This window comes from Microcaecilia unicolor, chromosome 4, assembly GCF_901765095.1.
Source record: "Microcaecilia unicolor chromosome 4, aMicUni1.1, whole genome shotgun sequence".
NCBI classification, from domain to species: Eukaryota; Metazoa; Chordata; class Amphibia; order Gymnophiona; family Siphonopidae; genus Microcaecilia; species Microcaecilia unicolor.
The window spans coordinates 139,430,346-139,455,027 of NC_044034.1; the positions used below are offsets into that span (position 1 = coordinate 139,430,346).

Sequence of the window (24,682 nt, forward strand, 5' to 3'; positions counted from 1 at the left end):
TATGATGTCCAACTTTGGACTTTCAGGTACACTAAGAGGCTTATTTTCAAAGCACTTAGCCTCCCAAAGTTCCATAGAAACCTATGGAACTTAGCCTCCCAAAGTGCTTTGAAAATATGCCTCTAGGTGTATATATATATATTTATTTATTTATTTTAGGACATTTATACCCCGCCTTTTGCCACAGGTTTGCAGCCTCCAAAACCCACCAAAAACTACTGTACCCAACTGTACACCACTGCAATAGCCCTTATGGCTGCAGGTGTCACCTATATGTGGGTACAGTAGGTTTTTGGTGTGTTTTGGTGGGCTGATACTTTCCCACCACAAATGTAACAGTTAAGGTGGATTATGAGCCTGGGTCCCCTTCTCCACAGTGCACTGCACCGACCACAAGGCTACTCCAGGAATCTGCTTGCTGCTCCATTAGGACTGGCCATAACATCTGAGGCTGTCATAGAGGCTGGAATGTACTGTTTCATTTACATCTTTGTGGGGGTGGGAGGTGGCCAGTGACCACTGGGTGAGTAAAAGGGGTCATTCCTTTATTCCTCCAGTGGTCATCTGGTCATTTAGGGCACTTTTTTATGGCTTATTTATTCTAAAAACAGGTCTAGCTCAAAACGTCTTCGTTTTAGACCTGGATGTTTTTGTTTTGTTCCATTATGACTGAAAAATATCCAGGACTTAGGAATGCCCAAGTCCCACCCTTGACCTGCCCACCTTGAGATTTGGATGTACTGCAGATGTATAGCATAGAAAAACGTCTGCAAAATGGGTTTTGAAAATACTGATTTGGATTTTTTGTGCTCACATTTTGTTACGCGCTGCTCTATAAAGCATGGCGCCTAACTTCATTCGTTTGGATCTGAAAAGGGTGCATGGCCAGGAGCACATCAGGAATGTTCCAAAGATTTGTGTTCTGATTTACCGAGTTTGCCCTAAGCGTGCTTAACTTGGGCACTGGCATTTACATCTGGCTTTAGCAGGCGTAAAGTCTGGCACTGTGGAATCGGTGCTAGTCGTGATTCTATAAAGCATGTATGCTACCTTTATTTGGCCCAAAACATATTTTATTCCCTTAACACGTTAATAACCCCCCTCCTTGGAAATGAGCCTTAAACACCTATCTTTTCACACAAATTGTACTTAGACCAAGTTGTGCTTGGGTGTATGTAGTGGTTAGTCTGTACCCTGCAGCTTATATTTGTGGAGGAGGAGCCTAATGGTTAGTGCTGTGGTGTAAGAACAAGAGGAACCAGGTTCAATTCCCTCTGCAGCTCCTGGTGACTCTGGGCAAATCCTCCATTGCCCCAGGTGCAAAATAAGTATCTGTGTATAATATGTAAACCACCTTGATTTTAACCACTGAAAGGCAGATATCAAATCCATCCCCTTTAAATGTCCCTCACTGCAGGTTTATTTTAATTCTGTTCCATAATAATCTGCTGAAAATGCCAAAATATTTATTTTTCAGGAATATGAAACTGTGATGAAAGGTCTTGATCGTAATGCACCCTCTGTACCTCCCCAAAATACCCCCCAAGAAGCTCAGCAGGTAGAAATGTGGAAGAAATACATACAGTGGGAAAAGAGTAATCCACTCCGTACAGAAGACCAAACTCTTATAACAAAAAGAGGTAGTGCTTTTGAGATTTTAACCATTTTAATACATTCTGAATCATTTATTAATGCTAATAAAGAAGAATCCAGATGTAATTATTGGTGGACAGACAGTCTTGCGGTAAACGATACAAGTCCATACTTTCAGTATTGCATTTCAGAGTGAATGTGGAATTAGAAAAGGTACAGAGAAGGGCGACAAAAATGATAAAGGGGATGGGATGTCTTCCCTATGAGGAAAGGCTGAAGCGTCTAGGGCTCTTCAGCTTGGAGAAGAGATGGCTGAGGGGAGATATGATAGAGGTCTGCAGAGCGGAAAGTAGGCATTTCTGCACCAATTGGCACATCTACATTGCCATGTGCTGATTAACGTGGGATTAGTACATGAGCACTTACTGTCTACAAAATAGGTGGCAGTAAGGGTTAAAGCGCTAATTTTTGATAACAGCCATGTGCTAATGGCAACATTAGCACATGGCCATTAATTTGGAAAAGTAGCCATTTTCCAGCAGCGATAAAAATGGCCTTAGCGCGTGGGAAAGACTTATGTAAGGGAGCACTAAGGTCACTTTCTACTGCAGCTTTGTAAAATGACCCCTTAATGATTGGTAATTGACCCCAGTGTTACAAAGCCCCACTGTCTCTCTTCAAAGGCAGACAGCATTAAGAGCAGAGTTCAGGATTACAGTATGTTCTCTGTTCTTAAACCAGGCAGTTTTCAATGAAGCAAGCATATGTAAACACTTTATTTATTCTCTTTTGTCAAGCTTTACTTTCTGAATTAGCACTCATTAAACAGAGAGGATAACAGACTTAGAGAAACGGTGATGTGTTTCCATTTAGTATCTGTGTGTTGCATGTTTAGGGCCCAGATCATATGCTTTTAAATAGAGCCTACTGTGAGGACAGAGAATGCAAAAGAAAAGCTTCAGAGCTATCTTGGAAATAATTCATTATCAGCAGTACCTGTGAAAGTATTGCTTTCCCTCTGCTTATGGTAGTTCTGTTGCTAATATACAGCAGAGCAGAGCATTGGGGCTTGGTTTTTAAAGGATTTTTTTCCATTGAGTGTCTGCAAGTTAGCCCTTGGATTGCCTTTGCTGATTTACTTTCCTCTCTTTAATTACAACAGTTATGTTTGCTTACGAGCAATGCCTGTTGGTTCTTGGACACCATCCGGACATCTGGTATGAAGCTGCACAATACCTTGAGCAATCTAGTAAGCTGTTGGCTGAAAAAGGGGTAAGGGGATCATGTGAAACAGTTTACTTTGTCTAAACCCATTCTTTTAAACAAAACTCCAGCATCGATAGAACAATTGTATTCCGTATAACCTTCAAAGGTATGGATTTCTGTTTTTGGATTACAATTCTTATATATTCCAGCAAAGATTTAGTACTTGTAAATAAAATTGTGCCACATGTTCATTGTAATTAGTTTGTACTTTATATTTACTGATATGGTCAACATTTCCCCTCTGTAAACTGAATGTTAAATTACTGTGGTTCTCTGACTTAACTTACAGGATATGAACAATGCTAAACTATTCAGTGATGAAGCTGCTAACATTTATGAAAGAGCAATCAGCACTTTATTGAAGAAGAACATGCTGCTTTACTTTGCATACGCCGATTACGAGGAGGTAATCAAGGAAGATAGAGGGACTTTATTTTTTTTTATATTTGTTACATTTGTACCCCGCGCTATCCCACTCATGGCAGGCTCAATGCGGCTTACATGGGGCAATGGAGGGTTAAGTGACTTGCCCAGAGTCACAAGGAGCTGCCTGTGCCGGGAATCGAACTCAGTTCCTCAGTTCCCCAGGACCAAAGTCCACCACCCTAACCACTAGGCCATTCCTCCACTTTTGAATCAATATAAGCCAAGGGTTCTCAACCCAGTCCTCGTGACACCCATAGCCAGTCAGGTTTTCAAGATATCAAAACTGATTATGTAAGAGAGATGCGCATGAGCTGCCTCCATTGTTCATAGATCTATTTTATGCATATCCATTGGGACACCGATCAATTTCGTGATATCCACAAGGACTGAGTTTAGAACCCCTTCTGTAAGTTGTCTCTATGCTCGCATAGTTCACTTGCAGAAAAATGGCAGTACCAGTTTTGATTATATTCAGTTGTCTCTTTTATAATTTCTTTCAGTGGAATTTATTAAAATGTGATTTCTGTAGTCTTTACATTTAGACTTCAGAGTAGAGAGCTGCACGGGAATGGGGTTTGCGGGAATCCCGTGGAACCGGACGGACGCAGTTCCTGCGGGATTCCCACGGGGATGGAAGCAACTCTGCGGGGTTCCCGCGGGGACGGGGGCAGTTCCTGCGGGGTTCCCGCGGGGATGGAAGCAGTTCTGCGGTCTTCTCGTAGAAGTGTAAGCTGCACCTGCACCAGCCTCTCATCTACCGAATACCAATTTCTTTGAGTGCTGTCTTCTCCTTCTCTTCTTCTTCCTTGCTTTAACAGCACAAATGTGGAAAGTCTTCCATTAAGGAGGTGGTAGAGTCACAAATGATGTCGGAATTCAAAAAGGCGTGGGATGAACACAGGATATCTAATTAGAAAATGGAAGTTATATAAAACATAACCTTAAATGGCTGCATGTGTGTGGATGTGTCAAGTGACGCTTAGATGGCGACTCTGGCTGTGATGAACTAGAGCTGATACCTGGCAGACTTGTATGGTCTGTGTCTCATACATGGCAATCTGGTTTAGGATGGGCTGGAAAGGGCTTAGACAGCAACTTCAGTGGCTAGAAAATGAGGACAGTGCTGGACAGACTTTTACAGTCTGTGTCCCACAAATGAGAAGACGAATAGACTGGAGTGGGCTTCAACGGCAACTCCAGTAGTTGGAACATAAGGATGGGGCCAGATAGACTTCTGTGGCCTTTGTTCCAGAAACACAAAAGAAAGACCATAATCAAGTATATAATATCACACTCGTTGATTTAATGATGAATTGATCATGAGTGTGACTATTGGCAGAGTGGATGGACCGTTCAGGTCTATTTGCTGTCACTATTAATCCTCTTTGCTACCAGGCTGGTGCACAGACCTCAGCTCTGACACAGGCATGAGAATCAGATGTCACCTGACCTACTGGCACGTGCATGTGGCGACCTCTCAGCACACAGTGCAAGTGAATCAGAGACAAGTCTTACATGTGCGCACCAGAGTGTTCCATCTTCCATTCCTTCCTTGCCTACAGTGCTGTGGCTCAAATCCAGAGACAGACTGAGGGAGCTGACTGGAATTTTCTTTTATGTACCATTAAATTCTTACAGGGATGGGTGGGGATGGGTTAAATTCTTGCGGGGACGGGTTGGGATGGGTTAAATTTTTGCGGGAATGGGTGGGGATGGGTAAGATTCCAGCGGGGATGGGTGGGGACGGGTAAGATTCCAGCAGGGACGGGCGGGGATGGGTAAGATTTCTGTCCCCGTGCAACTCTCTACTTCAGAGTTAATCAATTTTGTGTCTTTAGCAGCTTAACTCAAATTGAGTAGGAAATTTTGAAGATTTAATTTTAATACAAATTGAAGCCCATCAAATATATTTAACCACTGGGTTTTGCACTGTGTCTCCTTTCCTGTAGAATAGTGAACATTTGTATATTTTTCTTATTTTGCTCATACATTAGAAATATCCATGATTTTCTATCACACACAGTGTATATTAGTGAGGTTTTTTTAAATACTTTTTAATACTTCTTACACTCTTTGCTCCTTATATAGAACTAAACCAGATGAAGCAGGAGTTTCCACTCCTTGCCACTGTACCACCAGGCCCTACCTCTAGGTAAACCCTGAAGAGGAGTGTAGGGGAGGGGGTCTGACTTGTAATTGAGGAATAGGGTGCAAGGGTAGGTGTCAGAATTATCATCGGAGGGGATTTGGAATTGTGATTGGAGTGCCAGGGAATCAGAAATTTTGATTTGCATCGGACTGCTGGTAGCACAGCTTCTCTTACTGCCTCTCTGGAGATGATAGTAAGCGCAGTCACGCTATTGGCAGTTGTGCCAGCTATCACGTGGTACCAACCCACTTGCTAGCTGTCATAGCCAGCTAATCCTCCACCTACCTATGTCACACTCAACTCCCATACACTTCTGTGTTAGGCAGCTAATGCGGGATTTTTACTGCATTTCCTGCTTTTTTTTTTAACCTCAGAAGTCATTAGCGTGAGACTGTGCTAAGATCTGTCACGCAGTAAAACCTATAGTAACTGCTTAATACAGTTTAGTAAAAGGCCTCTTTAGTGTGAGCCAGGGAGATCTGTCGTCTAGTTAGAGAGCTCATCTGGTGGTGCCCATTGTTAAATGTTTTCAGTTTCAGCCCCTTGTTTTTGGAATAGTTTAGCTGTAGATCTGCATCCGAAAGAGAATTTAACATGGTTTTTAACATTTGGTTTTTCACCTAGTTAATGGTAGAAATGATATGCTGGTTTGATACTTGTGAAAAGTGATATAACGTGATATAAGACTCTGGCTGAGTACTTTCATGATAAGGTTCACAAGATTAAACTTGAATTCTCAACCAGGTCACCTCTCCTTCCTTTAGTCCATTCTCTCAACCCTCCAATCCCTGCCTCCTTTTCTTCCTTCTCTGAAATCACTGAAGAGGAAACTACACATCTTATTTCCTCTTTGAAACTGACTACCTGTTCCTCTGATCCTATTCCCACCCATCTACTTAACACTATCTCTCCTACTGTCATCCCTTTTATCTGTCATATCCTCAATCTTTCACTTTCCACTGCGACTGTTCCTGATGCCTTCAAACATGCCATAGTCACACCACTCCTTAAAAAACCTTCATTGGACCCTACTTGTCCTTCCAACTATTGCCCCATCTCCCTTCTCCCTTTCCTATCCAAGATACTTGAACATGCTGTTCACCGACGTTGCCTTGACTTTCGTTCATCTCAAGCTATTCTTGATCCACTTCAATCTGGCTTTCGCCCCCTTCATTCAACTGAATCAGTGCTTGCTAAAGTCTCCAATGATCTGTTCCTGGCCAGATCCAAAGGTCTCTATTCTATCCTCATCCTTCTCAATCTATCTGCTGCTTTTGACACTGTTGATCACAGCCTACTTGATACGCTGTCCTCACTTGGCTTTCAGGGCTCTGTTCATTCCTGGTTTTCTTCTTATCTCTCCCAGCATACCTTTAGTGTATATTCTAGTGGATCCTCCTCTACTTCTATCCCACTGTCAGTTGGTGTACCTCAGGGATCTGTCCTGGGACCTCTTCTTTTCTCCATCTATACTTCTTCCCTTGGTACTCTGATCTCATCCCATGGTTTTCAGTATCATCTTTATGCTGATGACTGATCTATCTCTCCACACCAGAAATCTCAGCCGAAATCCAGGCCAAAGTATCAGCCTGCCTGTCTGACACTGCTGCCTGGATGTCTCAGCGCCATCTGAAGCTAAACATGACCAAGACTGAGCTTCTTATCTTTCCCCCTAAACCAACCTCTCCTCTTCCCCCATTCTCTATTTCTGTGGATAACACTCTCATCCTTCCTGTCTTATCATCTCGTAACCTTGGGGTCATCTTTGACTCCTCCCTCTCCTTCTCTGCACATATTCAGCAGACTGCTAAAACCTGTCGTTTCTTTCTCTATAATATCACCAAAATTCGCCCTTTCCTTTCTGAGCACACTACCAGAACCCTCAACCACACTCTTATCACCTCTCGCTTAGACTATTGCAACTTGCTTCTCACAGGTCTCCCACTTAGCCATCTCTCTCCTCTTCAATCTGTTCAAAATTCTGCTGCACGACTAATATTCCGCCAGTGTCGTTATGCTCATATTAGCCCTCTCCTCAAGTCACTTCACTGGCTTTGTATCCATTTCCGCATACAGTTCAAACTCCTCTCCACTCTCATCTCTCCCTACATTCCTCCCCGTGAACTCCGTTCACTGGGTAAATCTCTCTTATCTGCACCCTTCTCCTTCATCGCTAACTCCAGACTCCGTTCCTTTTATCTTGCTGCACCATATGCCTGGAATAGACTTCCTGAGCCGGTACGTCAAGCTCCATCTCTGGCCGTCTTCAGATCTAAGTTAAAAGCCCACCTTTTTGATGCTGCTTAACTCCTAACCCTTATTCACATGTTCAGAACCCTTATTTTATCATCCTCTCTTTAATATTCCCTTATCTCTTGTTTGTCCTGTTTGTCTGTCATAATTAGATTGTAAGCTCTGTCGAGCAGGGACTGTCTCTTCATGCTCAAGTGTACAGCGCTGCGTACGTCTAGTAGCGCTATAGAAATGATAAGTAGTAGTAGTAGTAGATAAAGTAGTATGTTATGTAATTCTTTGGGGTGTGTTGTGTAAGTGTATTCTTTGTTTTTATGTTGTGTTATTTTGTATTCTATTTTGTGTTTTTATTTTTGTACATAGCTTTAGATGATCTTAGTGCTTTGAAAAGGTGGTCTATAAAAATTCTGAATAAGTCTGTGATATATTTATATATATTTATTACATTTTCTATACTGCTTGACTTTTTCCAAGAACACAACAGCTTTCAATAATTTAAAACAAAACCAGAAAAGAATTACAATGCAGATAGGAAAGCCCCTTCACTCAAGATCAAACACACAAACATTGAACCAAATAAAAACCATAGAATCTATGCAACAGTAATAAAAACAAACAAAAAAGCAGGTACTTGAACTAAAACCATCCCGCTAATCAACAACATTGTGATCAAGAAGGGAAGCACCAAAAGCCATCCTAAAATAATGAACCTTTAACAACTGCTTAAAGCACTTATGCAATCTCTCACCCCACAAAGAAAGAAGTAAACCATTCCATAAAAAAGACTCTTACTGGTAGACACAAGACGAGCCTTAGCCAAAGAAGGAACCATAAATTGAAAATGAACTTGAGATCTTAAAGAGCGCCCACAGACAACAAGGCAGGAACCTTTTCTATATAAGCCCTATGTGTTAAAACCATTAACTTAAAAAGAACCCTGTATCTAATCAGCAACCAATTATACTGCAAATATAAAGGAGTGACCTGATCATATTCATGAATCTTTCCCAAAATACTAATAGCCATATTTTGCAATGTTTGTAACTTTTTAAGAAGTACATTAGATATCCAGGCCAACTCAGTTGGCATAATCCAGCTGAGACATAAACAAACAGATGTGACCTTTGTTGTCCTTATGGGCCTATGTCCAGTGGAGGAAGGGGGCAGATTGGTAGAATCTCAGTCAAGGCTGATCTCTCTCTGTTACACTAACAATATGCATGTACTCATCCTAAGCCTTTAGTATAACATTATATGCATTTGTTCTCTCTTTCAGAGTCGAATGAAACATGAAAAAGTGCACAGCATCTACAATAGATTGTTAGCCATAGATGACATTGATCCTACACTGGTAAATGTTTTTTTCTTTTATATGTTTGTCTAATTTTCATGCTACTTACAGGCTTGCTGCACCTTTTGTTGTGAAATTTAGTTAACCAAAATCAAATTAAAGAAATAAAGGGCAGTTCAACAACTTTGAACTACACTTGTGTATCAGAGGCCTCAAAATTCGTAGTTATGCAAGTAAACACACTAGGTGCTGTTCTGTAAGGTCCTGCCTAAGTGCTATAGTATATAAGTGCAAGGAGGGAGTATATGTGGGCAGAGCATAGATGGGCTCTGGTTATGGCTTCAGCTTACATGCATGACTTATACTATAAGTTAAGCACTTTGCTTAAGCATGGCCATTGACCTGGCATAAATGGTCACACCTAATTTAGGCATGCCAATGGGGTTTACACTAATATTCTATAATGGCGTCTTGGTGCACAGATGCTATTATAGAATTGCCACTCAGTATACTGCATCAGGGTGCCTAAATGGAGACAGCAAGTTATAGAATTGCCCCCATACCGTGTGAATTTATGGTAGGATATTGGAACAATACCCACTGAATGGTGCAAGTAGTCCATACATACTAAGTGAAGCCCCAAACCTGTTTGTAAGCAATGGGACTTAATTCAGAAAGAAGAGGGTAATAAATGTTTACCCCATTCTTGCACAATATGTCAGTATATAAACTTCAAGGCTGTCCTACAGCAAGTTAACTTGCTGTCTCCATTTAGACACACTGATTACCATATACTGAGTGGCAATTCAGTGAGGTACATGTAAGTACCTGTAGCAACAGGTGAGGTACAGGTAGCAACAGCAACATATACTGCATACTAAGAATGGTGCAATCAATCTGAAGCCACCAAGATCACCAGCCTTGGTGCCAGCTGATCCAGAGAAAGACTCTTTCAATCTAGGATCACGGAGAGGAAAAAGAAAACAAAACGCCGACACTGACCAAGTCTGTAGCAAGGGATCTGGTCCAGGGGAGCCAAATCTGTTTCCTACAAAGAACTGGGCCAACTCAGCATAACAGATCAATCTGCGGCATACACTGGTTCTGAGAGAACAGGAAAACATCTCCAACCCATTCTGCCGCAACGAGGAGATGACAACTGAGAAAAAATCATGCGAATATAGCTTAGGCCCACAAGAGTCCCGCCGACAAGCCAAGCAATTGTCTCTCTGGCAGTTCAGAAATCCGCTCGCAACGAGACTAAAGACATGCTCTGTGTACCGCCCTGATGGTACATGTAGGCCACCGCCGTTGTGTTGACCAAGAAAATGTGAAATGCCTGACCTTCCCGGATCGCCTGAAAGCCCAGAGTGCACACTTTATAGCTTGCAGCACCAGTCAATTGATGGGCACTCTGCCACCATCATTGACCCTTGCTCCTGGGCAAACCAGCAGAGAAAAATAGCTTCTTGACCCGTGAGGGTGACATCCGTGACCCCCACCATCCACTGTGCAGCTGTTAACAGCATCCCTTGTCGGGGATAGTGTCGCAAAACTTCTAGCTCATGCACCATGTGTGACGCAACTATGGCAGGTGGCGCTGGATGTCCTGGCACATCGGCATCCATTTGCGGAGTAGTGAGAGCTGCAGTGGGCACATGTGCGCTCTCGCCCATTGCACCACCTCCAGAGTGGCTGTCCTGGATTCCAACAACTGAAATGTAATTCCGGGCCTGAGGACACGGCAATCTATAGACACCGCATAACTGAGAAAGGAGCTTGATCCTACTGCCTTCCGGCCAGAAGACCCACCCTTGTGCCATTCGATACACACTCCCAAATAGTGCAGTGTCTGGGAAGGAACCAAGCGATTTGAAAGGCCAGTCACCTTCCCTGTGTTAGCAAGAGAACCCAGTAGGAAGCCAGGCGACTCTCTTGTTCTGACCAGGGCGAAACAGCTGATCATCGAGGTAAGGGTGCACTCTGACTGCTTCCCGCCACAGAAAAGTTACTTCCACCACCACAACTGTGGAAAACGTTGTGGAGCCGTAGCAAGTCCAAAGGGCAAGGCAGAAAACTGAAAAGGATGCTCCAGGACTGCAATGTGAATGCCAAATAGGCAAGTACACAAAGGTTCCCTAAAGATCTGGAGCTGTCAGAAACTCTCCCAGTTGCATTGCGGCCATTACGTACTTCAAGGTGTCCTTACGGAAAAGGCGCACTCGCAGGAACTCATTGAGCTATTGGAAATCAATCACAGAACAGACAAAACCTCTTCGAGGTCCCACCAGTAAAAGAGGTACCGACCTGTGTGCACCTCAGACAGTGGCACTGGCTCCACTGCTCCTTCTCAAGGAAGTCCCTAACTGTTGTCGATCGCCAGTTGCTCAGGTACTGCGGCGCACCGCTACTCCAAGAAGAGATCTCCGACCGGCACCAAGAACCCTAACCTGAAACCGGCTCTGAAAAGATCGAGAATCCAGAGGTCCAAAGCGACCTTGGTCCACACTTCGAAGAAAAGGATCAGCCAACTCCCTATCTGACACACAGAGAAGTGGACCACCTCTCCCGCAGACCTCTAGTCACCACAAATGGAAGGCCGTAGTAGGAATGCGATGCAGAAGAAGGCTCAGAAGACCAACTTGGGCAGTACAGGTGGGCCTCACCAAACCAAGGTCATGATGCTTCCACCCTAGGGGCTGAAAGCCTAAATTAGGAAGGTTATAGAATCTGGAATCTCCCAAATCCTAAAAGGTATTTCCAAGGTCGTCCACAAAGAGAAGCTTCCCCCCAAAAGGGAACTAGAAAGTTGCAGCTTTGAAGCCCTGTATGTTGCCAAAAGACGCAGCCATAAAAATCAGCACAAGGTCACCACCACAGCCATCTGCTCGGCGAAGCCCGCCTGAAACCATATAGAGTGTCAGCAAAAAGGCCAACCAGATTCCATTCGTGGTGCTACAAGTACCAATGCGTTGGGCAACTTCAGGTCCTGCTTGAGCCACTACTGCAGCCAGCTAAGGAATGCTCTGGCCGCATTAGAGATCCAAAGTGACGCCTGCAACGCCAGGGCAAAAAGCTCAGAAGAAGCTTTCAAACATCAGCCCTGCATATACAGAAGTACCACCCCGCCTTCCCCCAGCAGAGTGATCTTCTTGGTGACCACTGTCACCAGAGCATCCATTTTAGGGAAACAAATCCTGCGAAAATAGACAGTGCCCACAGGGTACAGACAAGTCATAGACCTAGCCACTGCTCTGACATCAGACCCTGAATGGCGAAAAGCAGTGGCAACGCCCTAGAAGGCATCTGTGAGTTGACCAACTGCAGACTGACCGTAGCTACTGTCTGCTCCTGAGAGTAGGCAAAAAAAAACGCCTCTCTGGTACCCAAAATGAGAGCCGACAGGTCTTTCCAGAGAAAAAACTGAACAGCCAAGGGGTCATGCTGTTCCTCTTAGAGGGGCGCACCTTCCTCCCCCTCTACTAGTCAAGAGGGCCGAGAAGGTTCCTGGAGCCCACCATCCACGAAAGGAAAGGGGAAAGGGTCCAAATGACCCCCCCCCCCCATCCTAACAGGAAGGCCATGTGCCTGTGTCTCTACGTGGGGTCCTCCAAAATGGACTGGGCCAAGCTTTCACCTGCTTCCTGAAGTAGAGATAGTCTTGTGTTAAGCAAAGCCTTTCAAGGAGTGCATTCCAGAGCGTAGGGGCTACTCTGGAGAAGGCTTGCTTGCTGGTTTCACATCGTGTAATGTTTTTTGGAGAGGGTGTGATTAGGGAAACTCCTTGGGAGGACCTTAGTGACCTTGAAGGAGTGTAGAGGGAGATCCTGTTCTTCAAGTACTCTTGGACATTTTGTTTAATTTTTTATTTCAATTTAGGTATGTAGAAATATTTGAACATTGTTTGATTTTTTTTTTTGTTTGTTTGGGCATATCTAAAATACAGATCTTTATTTTAGGTGTACATCCAGTATATGAAATTTGCAAGACGTGCCGAAGGTATCAAATCTGGTAGAATGATATTCAAAAAAGCAAGAGAGGATATCCGAACCCGCCATCATGTTTATGTCTCTGCCGCGTTAATGGAATACTACTGTAGCAAGGTGAAAGCAGAACCAAAGCTTTCTGCTGTGACTAATGTGTTCATGTTGGTATTTCAGCTAAAGCAAATTCCTTGACTTTTTCAGGACAAGTCCGTGGCTTTTAAGATTTTTGAGCTGGGGTTGAAGAAATATGGAGATATTCCTGAATATGTACTGGCATACATTGACTATCTGTCTCACCTTAATGGTAGGATCACACAAGCTACAGACTTCATCAGGACACTCTAAGATGATAGACGCAATATGTACTCATGGCTATCTTTCAGTAATCTGGCTGAATCTCTTCATAAAGCAGTAATACATTACAGTAAATAAATAATACTAAATATTAGGGCTGCACTGAATATTTGTATTCGATTCAGCCCCGAATACATTATTCATATTCGGCCAAATAGCAATTTAAATTCGAATACAAATAATCTGGGACTCTACTGAGCTAAATCTATTGAATTACTTGATCTCTGATTTCATGTTGCTTTTTTTTTTTTTATTCATGTTTAATCTCAATGCCCATTATTTGTATTCAGCTGAATAATATTTTTCATTATTCGTATTCAGCTGAATAGTAAACTATGCTATTTGATACAGCACTACTAAATATAAGAGAGAGACTGATGTTTTCTTATGTGAGCTTGCAAGAACAGTGGTAAATCACATTCAGTTGCTTGTATAATTTTAACCCTGTCATGTAACAATAAGGGCCTGGTTCACTCAGAACTGGAGAAAAGCCAACACCATTCAAATCTTTATAGAAGATACAGTGTTGGATTCATTACGTACTGTTAGGAAGAAAGTAACTCATATTAGCATAATAATATAGTAAATGATGGCAGATAAATGTCTGCACGGTCCATACAGTCTACCCAACAATCACATTATCATTCATGATTAAACCAACAATTCAAAAGTATTACTAACATCATTTCACTCACTAAATTCAACTTTAAGGTGTCTTCCTCTCCTCTATTGAGATACACAGCATCCACACTCATAGCATACAATATGAATATGGTATATAAAAAACATACTTGATCCTGCTTTTTTTCTGCCATTTTCAGAACACAGACCATAGATGTCTGTCCATCACTGGCCCTACCTCTCAACTGCTGGAGTTGCCTTCAAAGCCCACTCCAGTCCATTCTGATCTGTGTTGCCATATACAGGAAACAGACCATAGAAGTCTGTCTGGCACCGGCCTTACTTTCCCACTGCTGGAGTTGCCATCTAAGCAACACTCCTGCCCACCAAAACACATATGACTCTAATATAAATAACATATTTCAGTAAAGTGTAGAATCCTCATAATGCTATTCCTTGATTCTTTAATAAGCATTTTAAGAACACCCTAACTGAAAGAATTCTCCAGTAAATACAGTGGTGGAAATAAGTATTTGATCCCTTGCTGATTTTGTAAGTTTGCCCACTGACAAAGACATGAGCAGCCCATAATTGAAGGGTAGGTTATTGGTAACAGTGAGAGATAGCACATCACAAATTAAATCCGGAAAATCACATTGTGGAAAGTATATGAATTTATTTGCATTCTGCAGAGGGAAATAAGTATTTAATCCCTCTGGCAAACAAGACCTAATACTTGGTGGCAAAACCCTTGTTGGCAAGCACAGCGGTCAGACGTCTTCTGTAGTTGATGATGAGGTTTGCACACATGTCAGGAGGAATTTTGGTCCACTCCTCTTTGCAGATCATCTCTAAATCATTAAGAGTTCTGGGCTGTCGCTTGGCAACTCGCAGCTTCAGCTCCCTCCATAAGTTTTCAATGGGATTAAGGTCTGGTGACTGGCTAGGCCACTCCATGACCCTAATGTGCTTCTTCCTGAGCCACTCCTTTGTTGCCTTGGCTGTATGTTTTGGATCATTGTCGTGCTGGAAGACCCAGCCACGACCCATTTTTAAGGCCCTGGCGGAGGGAAGGAGGTTGTCACTCAGAATTGTACGGTACATGGCCCCATCCATTCTCCCATTGATGCGGTGAAGTAGTCCTGTGCCCTTAGCAGAGAAACACCCCCAAAACATAACATTTCCACCTCCATGCTTGACAGTGGGGACGGTGTTCTTTGGGTCATAGGCAGCATTTCTCTTCCTCCAAACACGGCGAGTTGAGTTCATGCCAAAGAGCTCAATTTTTGTCTCATCTGACCACAGCACCTTCTCCCAATCACTCTCGGCATCATCCAGGTGTTCACTGGCAAACTTCAGACGGGCCGTCACATGTGCCTTCCGGAGCAGGGGGACCTTGCGGGCACTGCAGGATTGCAATCCGTTATGTCGTAATGTGTTACCAATGGTTTTCGTGGTGACAGTGGTCCCAGCTGCCTTGAGATCATTGACAAGTTCCCCCTTGTAGTTGTAGGCTGATTTCTAACCTTCCTCATGATCAAGGATACCCCACGAGGTGAGATTTTGCGTGGAGCCCCAGATCTTTGTCGATTGACAGTCATTTTGTACTTCTTCCATTTTCTTACTATGGCACCAACAGTTGTCTCCTTCTCGCCCAGCGTCTTACTGATGGTTTTGTAGCCCATTCCAGCCTTGTGCAGGTGTATGATCTTGTCCCTGACATCCTTAGACAGCTCCTTGCTCTTGGCCATTTTGTAGAGGTTAGAGTCTGACTGATTCACTGAGTCTGTGGACAGGTGTCTTTCATACAGGTGACCATTGCCGACAGCTGTCTGTCATGCAGGTAACGAGTTGATTTGGAGCATCTACCTGGTCTGTAGGGGCCAGATCTCTTACTGGTTGGTGGGGGATCAAATACTTATTTCCCTCTGCAGAATGCAAATAAATTCATATACTTTCCACAATGTGATTTTCCGGATTTAATTTGTGATGTGCTATCTCTCACTGTTACCAATAACCTACCCTTCAATTATGGGCTGCTCATGTCTTTGTCAGTGGGCAAACTTACAAAATCAGCAAGGGATCAAATACTTATTTCCACCACTGTATGAGTTTCTTAGGAAGGCACAAAGTCAAATTTGAAAGAAGCTCGCACATCAAAAATTTACTTGTGATTTGCTTTTATTCTTTTATTGCAGAGTGAATCTCATAATTCTGATATTTGTTTCTTGGAATGTGGTTCATAGTTTTCTGTGTGCATTTAAAAATTATGTAATTTTAATTATTAAGACTATTTTTCTATTCCTAATTATTTGACTTTTAGAGGACAACAATACACGAGTTTTGTTTGAACGAGTTCTAACGTCGGGAAGTTTGGCCCCTGAGAAATCTGGGTAAGATTTGCATGGACTTCTATAATGAACCCTGTATGTGTATAAATAAATGCAGAATATATAAAGATGCATCCCTGTTAGCATTTTAAAAATTGACCATCTCACCTCCATAAGTAGATAGAAAAGTGGAAAGTATTAGGTGGAGAGATAGAAAGTATACTTGTTTATTGCATTTTTAAATCACTGCACATACTTTCCATAAGTGTGTTGAATTAGAAATTCAATTGATAAAGCTTCGTTATGTACCTTAACATATGCATATATTATAACACGTCTGGACTACTGCAGTGCCATCTATGCAGGACTTACTAAGATCAGTATAAAACGGCTACAGATGATACAGAATACTGCAGCTCGTATTATTTGCAGGGCTTCAAAATACGATAGGATTACACCTCTCCTATATCATCTTCATTGGCTTCCAGTTGAAGCCAGAATAAAATTTAAAATTCTTACTCTGACACATAAAGAGGCATATTTTCAAAGCACTTTGGGAGGCTAAGTTCCATAGGTTTCTATGGAACTTTGGGAGGCTAAGTGCTTTGAAAATATGCCTCAAAGCCACTCATTCATTGACTCCATCATATTTAGCTAATCTTACCTTACCATATTCACCTATACGAACACTTACAGATAACAGATTAGTAATTCCACCACCACAAAAGGCTAGATGGGAATCTACTAGAAACTCAGCTTTCTTTTTTTCTAGCTCCCTCTCTTTGGAACTGTCTTCCTAAAATTATTAGATTGGAAGAGTCCTATGTTCAGTTTCGCAAACTTTTGAAAACATATCTGTTTCAGGATACATTCGATAATAATCTGGGATGAAAGGGGAAAAACAGACAGAATGAATATGTACTAACAAATAATATGCTTGTTTATACAGTTTGTTATGAATGATTGCCCATTGTTGTTATATTTCTTAGAATGGATGTTTTAGTTTGCTGTGCTTTTCTATCAAATTAATGGATTTCTTATATGGTTTTTTTTAATATAATATGTTATTTTAAAGATGTAAACCGTTCTGTTTTGTCAATGCAATTAGAAACGGTATAGTAAATAAACGATAAACGATATACTAAAAGATGGGCATAAAGGTAAATGCTGCACAGAGTTTCTCTGTGAAAATGTGCAAAGTACCCACAAGCTCGAAGGCTTCCCACAGGGTTTCAAAGTTCATCTTCTCAAGCATATAGGGGGCACCTCTATTTAAGCACCCTGAGAACACATGATAAGAACCCATTACAGAATACCAGCATAACCCAGCTAACATTTATGTGCTGCAGTTAACAGCTGTGGACCTGGTATAACAGCAGGCACAGAAATGTGGCAGGGATGTGAGTAAGTGGAACAGTCTGTTGTTTGTTTATATTTTAGATTGTGTATGTTGTTTTGTTACCTGCCTTAGATAAATGTGGGTTTTAATTAATAAAATATAAACATAAGTGCTATTCTCCAAAGACAAGCAGGATGCAGTATTCTGATTGATAGGCGGCATCACTGATGGAGCCCCAACATGGAGATGTTCCCCAGTCTTCTGTTTCTAGAAGTTCTTAGAAACATCCTACTGCACATGCACACATGTTCCCACCTGGCGACATCATGTGAGACCAGGCAGTCTTGTCTTTTCCGTGGAGCAGAGAGATCACATCTTGGTGATCTCCCCACAGCTCACATTGTGGTTATTGTGGATTTTCCACTTGCTCTGCTGTGTAAATGCTTGTGCAGGGCTAGTGTCTTTTTCCCCCTCAGTGTCCTAGTTAGATTTTTGTTGACACTGTTTAGTATCCCTTTTTTTTTTTTTTTTGGCTGTAGCTTACTTGTCCCACTTAGGCAGTGCTGTTCCTAGGTTGGCTGTGCCACCGGGTGCAGATCGCCACTTCCCTCCCCCCCACCAAGTGCATCGCTTTTACCTACTGGTGGTGCAGGGAGCAGTTGAGTGGCTGCCGGCTCCACCGGTTCCCTGCCCTGGGACAGGAAGTAACGTAAGAGGGAGCAGGGAACCGGCGGAGCCAACAGCTGCGTGGCTACTCCCTGCACCCCCTTGCAGCATGCACCTGGGGCAGACCACCCCCACCACCCCACCTTTGGTACACCACTGCACTTAGGCCTTATACATCCCATTCAGGGTTGAATTTTTGTCAATGTCGAGTCATTTGAATTATACTTGGCTATTTTTCCAGCCATGTCCCAAAAAACTCCAGTGGTTTTAAGAAGTGCTCCAGATGCTCCAGGACCATGTTTCTCATGGACACCCATAACAGATGCCTGCAGTGTTTGGGGCCCTACCATAATCCTCCTCTTTGTAAGCTCTGTTTGCAGATATCCAAGAGGAGTGTTAGAAGTCATGAGAAGCAATGCAAACTTATTTTTGGTGCCAAGCAGTCTGATCCATCAACTTTTGCATCAGTAGCATCAGTCCTAGACATGCATCAGACACTGGAGATGCATCAACATTGATCGTCAGTAGCTAACAGAATCAAGCATCGTCTGATCTGACCCCCAGAATAGGGAAAGATTCAACTTCGTCCTTGTTGATGCTAAAGGACCCTGATGCTGTACATTGGGCAGAGGCCAAGAAACATTGTCATCGGTCCTCCTCAAAGCGTGGCGTCTAGAGCACCAGGGCATCAACATCCTCAATAACCAAGAATTGCTTAAGACGGCTGCTCACTTTCTAACTATTCTGAGTGGGCGCACCAGCCTCTATTGAGCTGGGACTAGGCCACTAATTCGACCCCGATGACTTCAACAGATCAGCTGAATCCCCTGCCTTTACCAATGGCTCCTCTCGAGGAGTGGATCCAGGTCATTATCTAGGAGGAGAGGGGTGCTTGCTGATTCAACACGATGCACAGGCATTGAGGGCTTCAACTTCTTCAGACCTACCTGAGCGTCAGCCCATCTTAAGGCCCATGCTCTACCTATTGCACATTCATTGACACCAACGCCCCATAGGGTATCTAGTCCCTTGGGGGAGAAAGCTTCCTCGGGACACTAGAGGTCACCCGTCCCTCGGCACCAGCACTCAGGGTCTGACCATCCTGTCAGCATACTGAAGCAGGTGCAGACTGAAACTTCCAATAAGTGGTACTTTAATGAGTCTGATATGGACTGCTCGTGGGTGTCTGAGAAGAAACCAGAGTAGACTGCAGTCACCTTGCTCTCCCCCCCCCCCCCAACCACCAAGAACAAGATCTGCATGAAATATTTTATTTAATTATTTTGACTTATGATAACCACTTGTCCCTGAAACTTGCTAAAAATAGAACAACCCATTTGTACAAAAGAGATGAGGTAAAGATGTGATTCCATGTGCCCCAATGAAAGGAGAGTTTAATTTTACTTCCAGTCTTTATAACACCAGGTTTCCCAAGGCAGATTACAACAGTTAAGATGAATCCATCAGTAAATAGGATATCCTCACTGAAATTTGGATATATATTACGTGTTTTGTATAGAACAGTGTTGAAAAATGAACACAAAACACAGCCTTTATTAGTGCTGTTTCTACCAGCAATAATTTTTGAAGCTGTTTTAGTGATATTCTGTTGTTATTACATGATATTTGTATCTACATACGGGAAGCTTTTACAGATGGACCATGCATAGGTAGGCCCTTATTTCTAAAAATCATTTGCTATTGTTTTGGGTGAACCACTGTGGCGGCAATCTCCGCCTACTGACTTCAACCCATCGGGCTTTATAGCCTCTTATCGTCTCCTGTTCTCAATCTAACCTCTTTGCTCCATTTTTCTTCTCCTTCCTGCACCCACACTCTGCATCCTCCTCCCCTACAGCCCTGGGTGCCCTCCCCGCACATACCTGCTCACCCTAGTGGTCTAATGGCTTGCTTCTGTGCTGAAGTCTCACAAGGCCGCCGCTTGAAGTCTTGGCAGCTATTTTAAACAAGTGGCAGCAGCGAGATGGATCAGCAGAAGTGGGCAGGAAAGAGTGGGGATCTTTCCTGCCCTGAAGCAAGCCACTAGACCACCAGGATGACTTCAGGTATATGCAGGGCGGGAAAGCATAGGTCACTTACCCTTGTTGTTCCTCGGACATGGGTTCATCCACACGTGGACTCCAGTCCATCCCCATGGATCTGAAGGGGATTCCTGCTGTCCCCGCTCCCGTGCAGCACTCTAAACCAGAGGTCCTTTTGAAGGAGTGGTCTCTTGGTCTCCCTTCAGACTACTCCCTTCCTCACAAAAAGAGAAAATATCCCCCTGAGGAGCTCTCCTTTACTGATTTTGTCAAGGAGATGGCCAAGTCCATCCCATTTGAGTTGGAAACTGAGGATGAATCCAGGGCCATGTTGTTGGATATCCTCGAGTCTGACTCCTGCACTGCCACCCCCCAAAGAATGCTGCAACAGTGCCTGTGAACAGGATCCTTAGGAATACACAGAAAGAGTGGGATACCCTCCCCCCTCTGTATTTCCTGTACACAAGAAAGCCAACTCTATATAGAGTCCAAAAGACTCCTGGCTTTGAGAAGCTGCAGCTTCTTCACCATTCCACAGTGGTCAAAACTCTCTCAGAAAAACCAAGAGCTTCAAGACTCATTCCTTGGTGCTCCTCTGGAGGGAGACTTGGACATTCATTTTTTTGGGGAGAGTTGTTTCAGAATGTAGTGTATCTAGATTGTCAGAAAACTTTTGGCAAAGTCCCTCATGAGAGACTCCTGAGAAAATCAGAGCGTCATAGGATAGCTGGCAGTGTTCTATTGTGGATTAGTTATATAAAAAATCAATAAAATTTCTGGGGAAAAAAAGGAATTGGTTATTGGACATAAAACAGAGGGTAGGGTTAAATGGTCATTTTTCTCAATGGAGAAGGGTGAATAATGGAGTGCCATAGGGATCTGTACTGGGACTGATGCTTTTTAACATATTTATAAATGATCTGGAAATCGGAACGACAAGTGATGTGATTAAATTTGCAGATGACACAAAACTATTGAAAGTTGTTAAAACATATGTGGACTGTGAAAAATTGCAGGAAGACCTTAGGACTTTATCTTCACAATGGTCCCATGACACGGGAACCTAACAGATGTCATCACTGTCACTCCTTCCCTTAGGATGCCTTTATCTTGGTGCCTCATTTGCAGCAATTTGGCCAGGGGACTACCATTCAAAATTCCTCCACCCCACAACACACTGACAACAGATGCATCCAATCTAAGCTGAGGAGCTCAGGTAGATGGGCTCCACACCCAGGGGCAGTGGGTCTGCTCAGGAGAGACAACACCAGATCAACCTCCTAGCCATATGGAACACTCTGAAGGCTTTCAGAGATCGACTTCTATATTAAGTTGTTCTCATTCACAGACAATTATGTTGCTGTGTATTATGTCAGCAAGTAGGGATTCTCAGGGTCGTACCTCCTCTATCAGGAAGTGTTACAATGTGGTGGTAGACCACCTCTCATAGGGTGACTCTCAAAGCCATCTGTCTGGCATGGAAGAACAATTGTCTGGCGGACAGGCATTTGGGCCATGCAACTTCACGAGTGGTCATTGAATATGGGTGTAGCCTGCAAGATCTTCCGAAAGGGGGGCACCCCTTCTGTAGACCTCTGTGGGGCACCCCCTCAGCAGATCTACTGTTCCAGACTGAGACCACACAGCAGACTAGCCATAGATGCTTTTCTCACCAGTTGGGGAAAGGGCTTTCTGCACACATATCCTGTGATACCTCTCATAACAAAAAATATTGAAACTCAAGCAAGACAGGGGAACCATGATTATCATTGCCCCATTTTGGCCACAACAGATATGGTTCTGTATTCTCCTGGTACCAGGTTGCCAGGATCTGTGAAGACGGGAATGCTTTCTGACTTTCATCACTCAGAACGAGAGATCTCTCTTGCATTTCAAATTTCAGTCACTATCCCTCACATTCATGGATATTGAGAGGCCAGAGATTGATTCCTAACACCTGCCTGAAGATGACTCCCACGTTTTGCTCGCTTCCAAGAGAGATTCCACTAGGTCTTATAGTTTCAAGTAGATAAGGTTTGCTGTCTGGTGTGAGAGAAAGGGAATAGATCTTCTTTCATGTCTTGCACAAAAACTGTATTAATACCTTCTACATCTTTCTGATTCTGATCTAAAAAAACAACTCTGTAAGAGTTATCCTTAATGCAGTGGTTCCCAAACCTGGTCCTGGAGGCACCCCAGCCAATCAGGTGTTCAGGATATCCACAATGAATATTCATGAGAGAGATTTGCATGCAATGGAGGCAGTGCATGCAAATCTCTCTCATGAGTATTCAGAGTGGATATCTTGAAATCCTGACTGGCTGGGGTGCCTCCAGGACCAGGTTTGGGAAGCACTGCCTTAATGTAATTGGAGCTTATCACTGTGTAGACTGTAAATCCATCTCAGTACAGCCTTTAATTGTTACTGGATGAGGGGCTTGATGTTACTAAAAATCCTCAGTCAACCCAAGAGAACAATCTCATCGTTTAGATTAGAAGAGAGCCTTCACCCACCTTTTTGTTTCTTTTGACCCCAACAGATTTGAGAGCTACCATTGGTAAATGCACATTCCATATCATCAATCTGATCAATCCATAGACTGGTGGGTTGTGTCCATCTACCAGCAGGTGGAGATAGAGAGCAAACTTTTGCCTCCCTATATGTGGTCATGTGCTGCCGGAAACTCCTCAGTATGTTCTCTATCTCAGCAGGTGGTGGTCACACACAGCAGCAGCTCTGGCTAGGCCTCCAAGCCTAATTTTTAGGTTTTGTTGAGTGCCTGGGGTTGAGGGCTCTTTTGAGCAAGTGCAAACCTGGTGGTGCCAGGTCCCTCCTTTTCTCCTCCCTCCCGCTGGCTCCGTTAAAAAAAAAAAAAAAAATTTTGAACGTCCTTAAAGGCATTTATTTCGACGTTTATTTAAGCGTCTATTGCAGCTACTCACTGGGACATCAGGTCGTTACAACTCGGAGCGGACAGCAGGTAATTTTTACCTTTTTATAGCGGGCAGGGGGTTCCCCGATTCTTCTCCTCGTGGCATATGGCATCGGAGGGCGAGGGCGCAAAGGGTCGCTCCCCGGGTCGCTTGAGCGCTTCTAGAGGGGATGCGGGGGTCTTAAAGCCTGATTCGCCCTTGTTGGGTGACAGTTTCGTGACCGATGAATGTCCCGGTCCTTCCTCCGGCGTGGCGGTTTTTCCCGCCATAAACGCCCATCCCCCGCTCCTCGCCTCCGCCATCTTGGCCGGCCACGCGGCTCGGACGGCTTCTTCTTGGGCCGCCCTTGAGGTTGGAGACATTAATGCCATGAACGCCCTTAATTTGGGCGACGGCACAGAAGCGGCTAAAGTTAAGAGCCATTCTTCCCGCGCGGCTCCTTCGCGGAGTTTCGCGCCGGACGCCATTTTGGATGCGCAGCATGTCTCTCCCCCGCTATTGCGAGCGCCGGTTGAGAGTGCGTCTAGGGCTGTTGCCCAGGCTGCGGAAGTGCACAGTCTGGGGGGTTTCTCCCCTGAGTTTGTTTTGCTGCTGCATCAGGCCTTCCTCATGCACAACGCTGCCCCGGCTCCCTCGTCTGGTAAAGAGGTCGAGGTTCCCAGAGGTAAACGCCCTCGGGTTGATTCCCAGGCCTTGGAGGAATTTGTCTCCTCCGATGTAGATGAGGGCAGCGTGTCTGAGGTCTCCCAACGGTCCTTTGCGGATTCCTTGGAGGAGACGGATCCCCGCTCGGATGGAGCGGATGACCCCTCTGCAGCGCGGCTTTTTAGCCCAGAGGATTTGCCCAACCTGTTGTTACAGGCCATGGACACTTTGAAGATTTCCTCTCCGGAGGACGTCTCTCCCTCAGCCCCTGTTGGCTCTGCCATTATGCTGGGGACGAAGCGCCCGCCTAGAACCTTCCACGTGCATGATGCCATGCACACCTTAATTTCGGCTCAATGGGATGTCCCAGAAGCGAGCCTTAAAGTGGCTAGGGCTATGTCCCGCCTCTATCCTTTGGCTGTGAGTGAACGTGAGGCCTATCTGTGGCCTACCGTGGATTCTTTAATCACTGCGGTGACTAAGAAAACGGCGTTGCCGGTGGAAGGTGGCACGGCCCTAAAGGACGCCCAAGACAGAAGATTGGAGGCGGCCTTAAGGTCGTCCTTTGAGGCGGCTGCTTTATGTTTGCAGGCCTCAGTTTGCGGCTCCTATGTGGCCAGGGCGTGCCTGACTATGGTGCAGCGGGCTTCCCCCTCGGATCATTCCTTGAGGGCTGATTGGCCGGCCCTGGAATCGGGCTTAGCCTATTTGGCAGACTTGCTGTATGATGTCTTGAGGGCCTCAGCGAAAGGCATGGCTCAGACAATCTCTGCGCGGCGGTGGCTTT

The 24,682-nt window shown here is 44.1% G+C and overlaps 1 protein-coding gene across 1 annotated transcript in view; it reads left to right on the forward strand.

The window, feature by feature from the left end:
* CSTF3 (cleavage stimulation factor subunit 3) overlaps positions 1-24,682 on the forward strand; it is a 208,140-nt gene that overhangs the window by 160,165 nt on the left and 23,293 nt on the right. Inside the window, exons 10-16 of the mRNA XM_030200638.1 lie at positions 1,478-1,640; positions 2,756-2,865; positions 3,149-3,265; positions 8,964-9,038; positions 12,938-13,081; positions 13,166-13,268; positions 16,263-16,332. Of these exons, the coding sequence (XP_030056498.1) occupies positions 1,478-1,640; positions 2,756-2,865; positions 3,149-3,265; positions 8,964-9,038; positions 12,938-13,081; positions 13,166-13,268; positions 16,263-16,332 (782 nt within the window). The remainder of the gene's footprint in view (positions 1-1,477; positions 1,641-2,755; positions 2,866-3,148; positions 3,266-8,963; positions 9,039-12,937; positions 13,082-13,165; positions 13,269-16,262; positions 16,333-24,682) is intronic.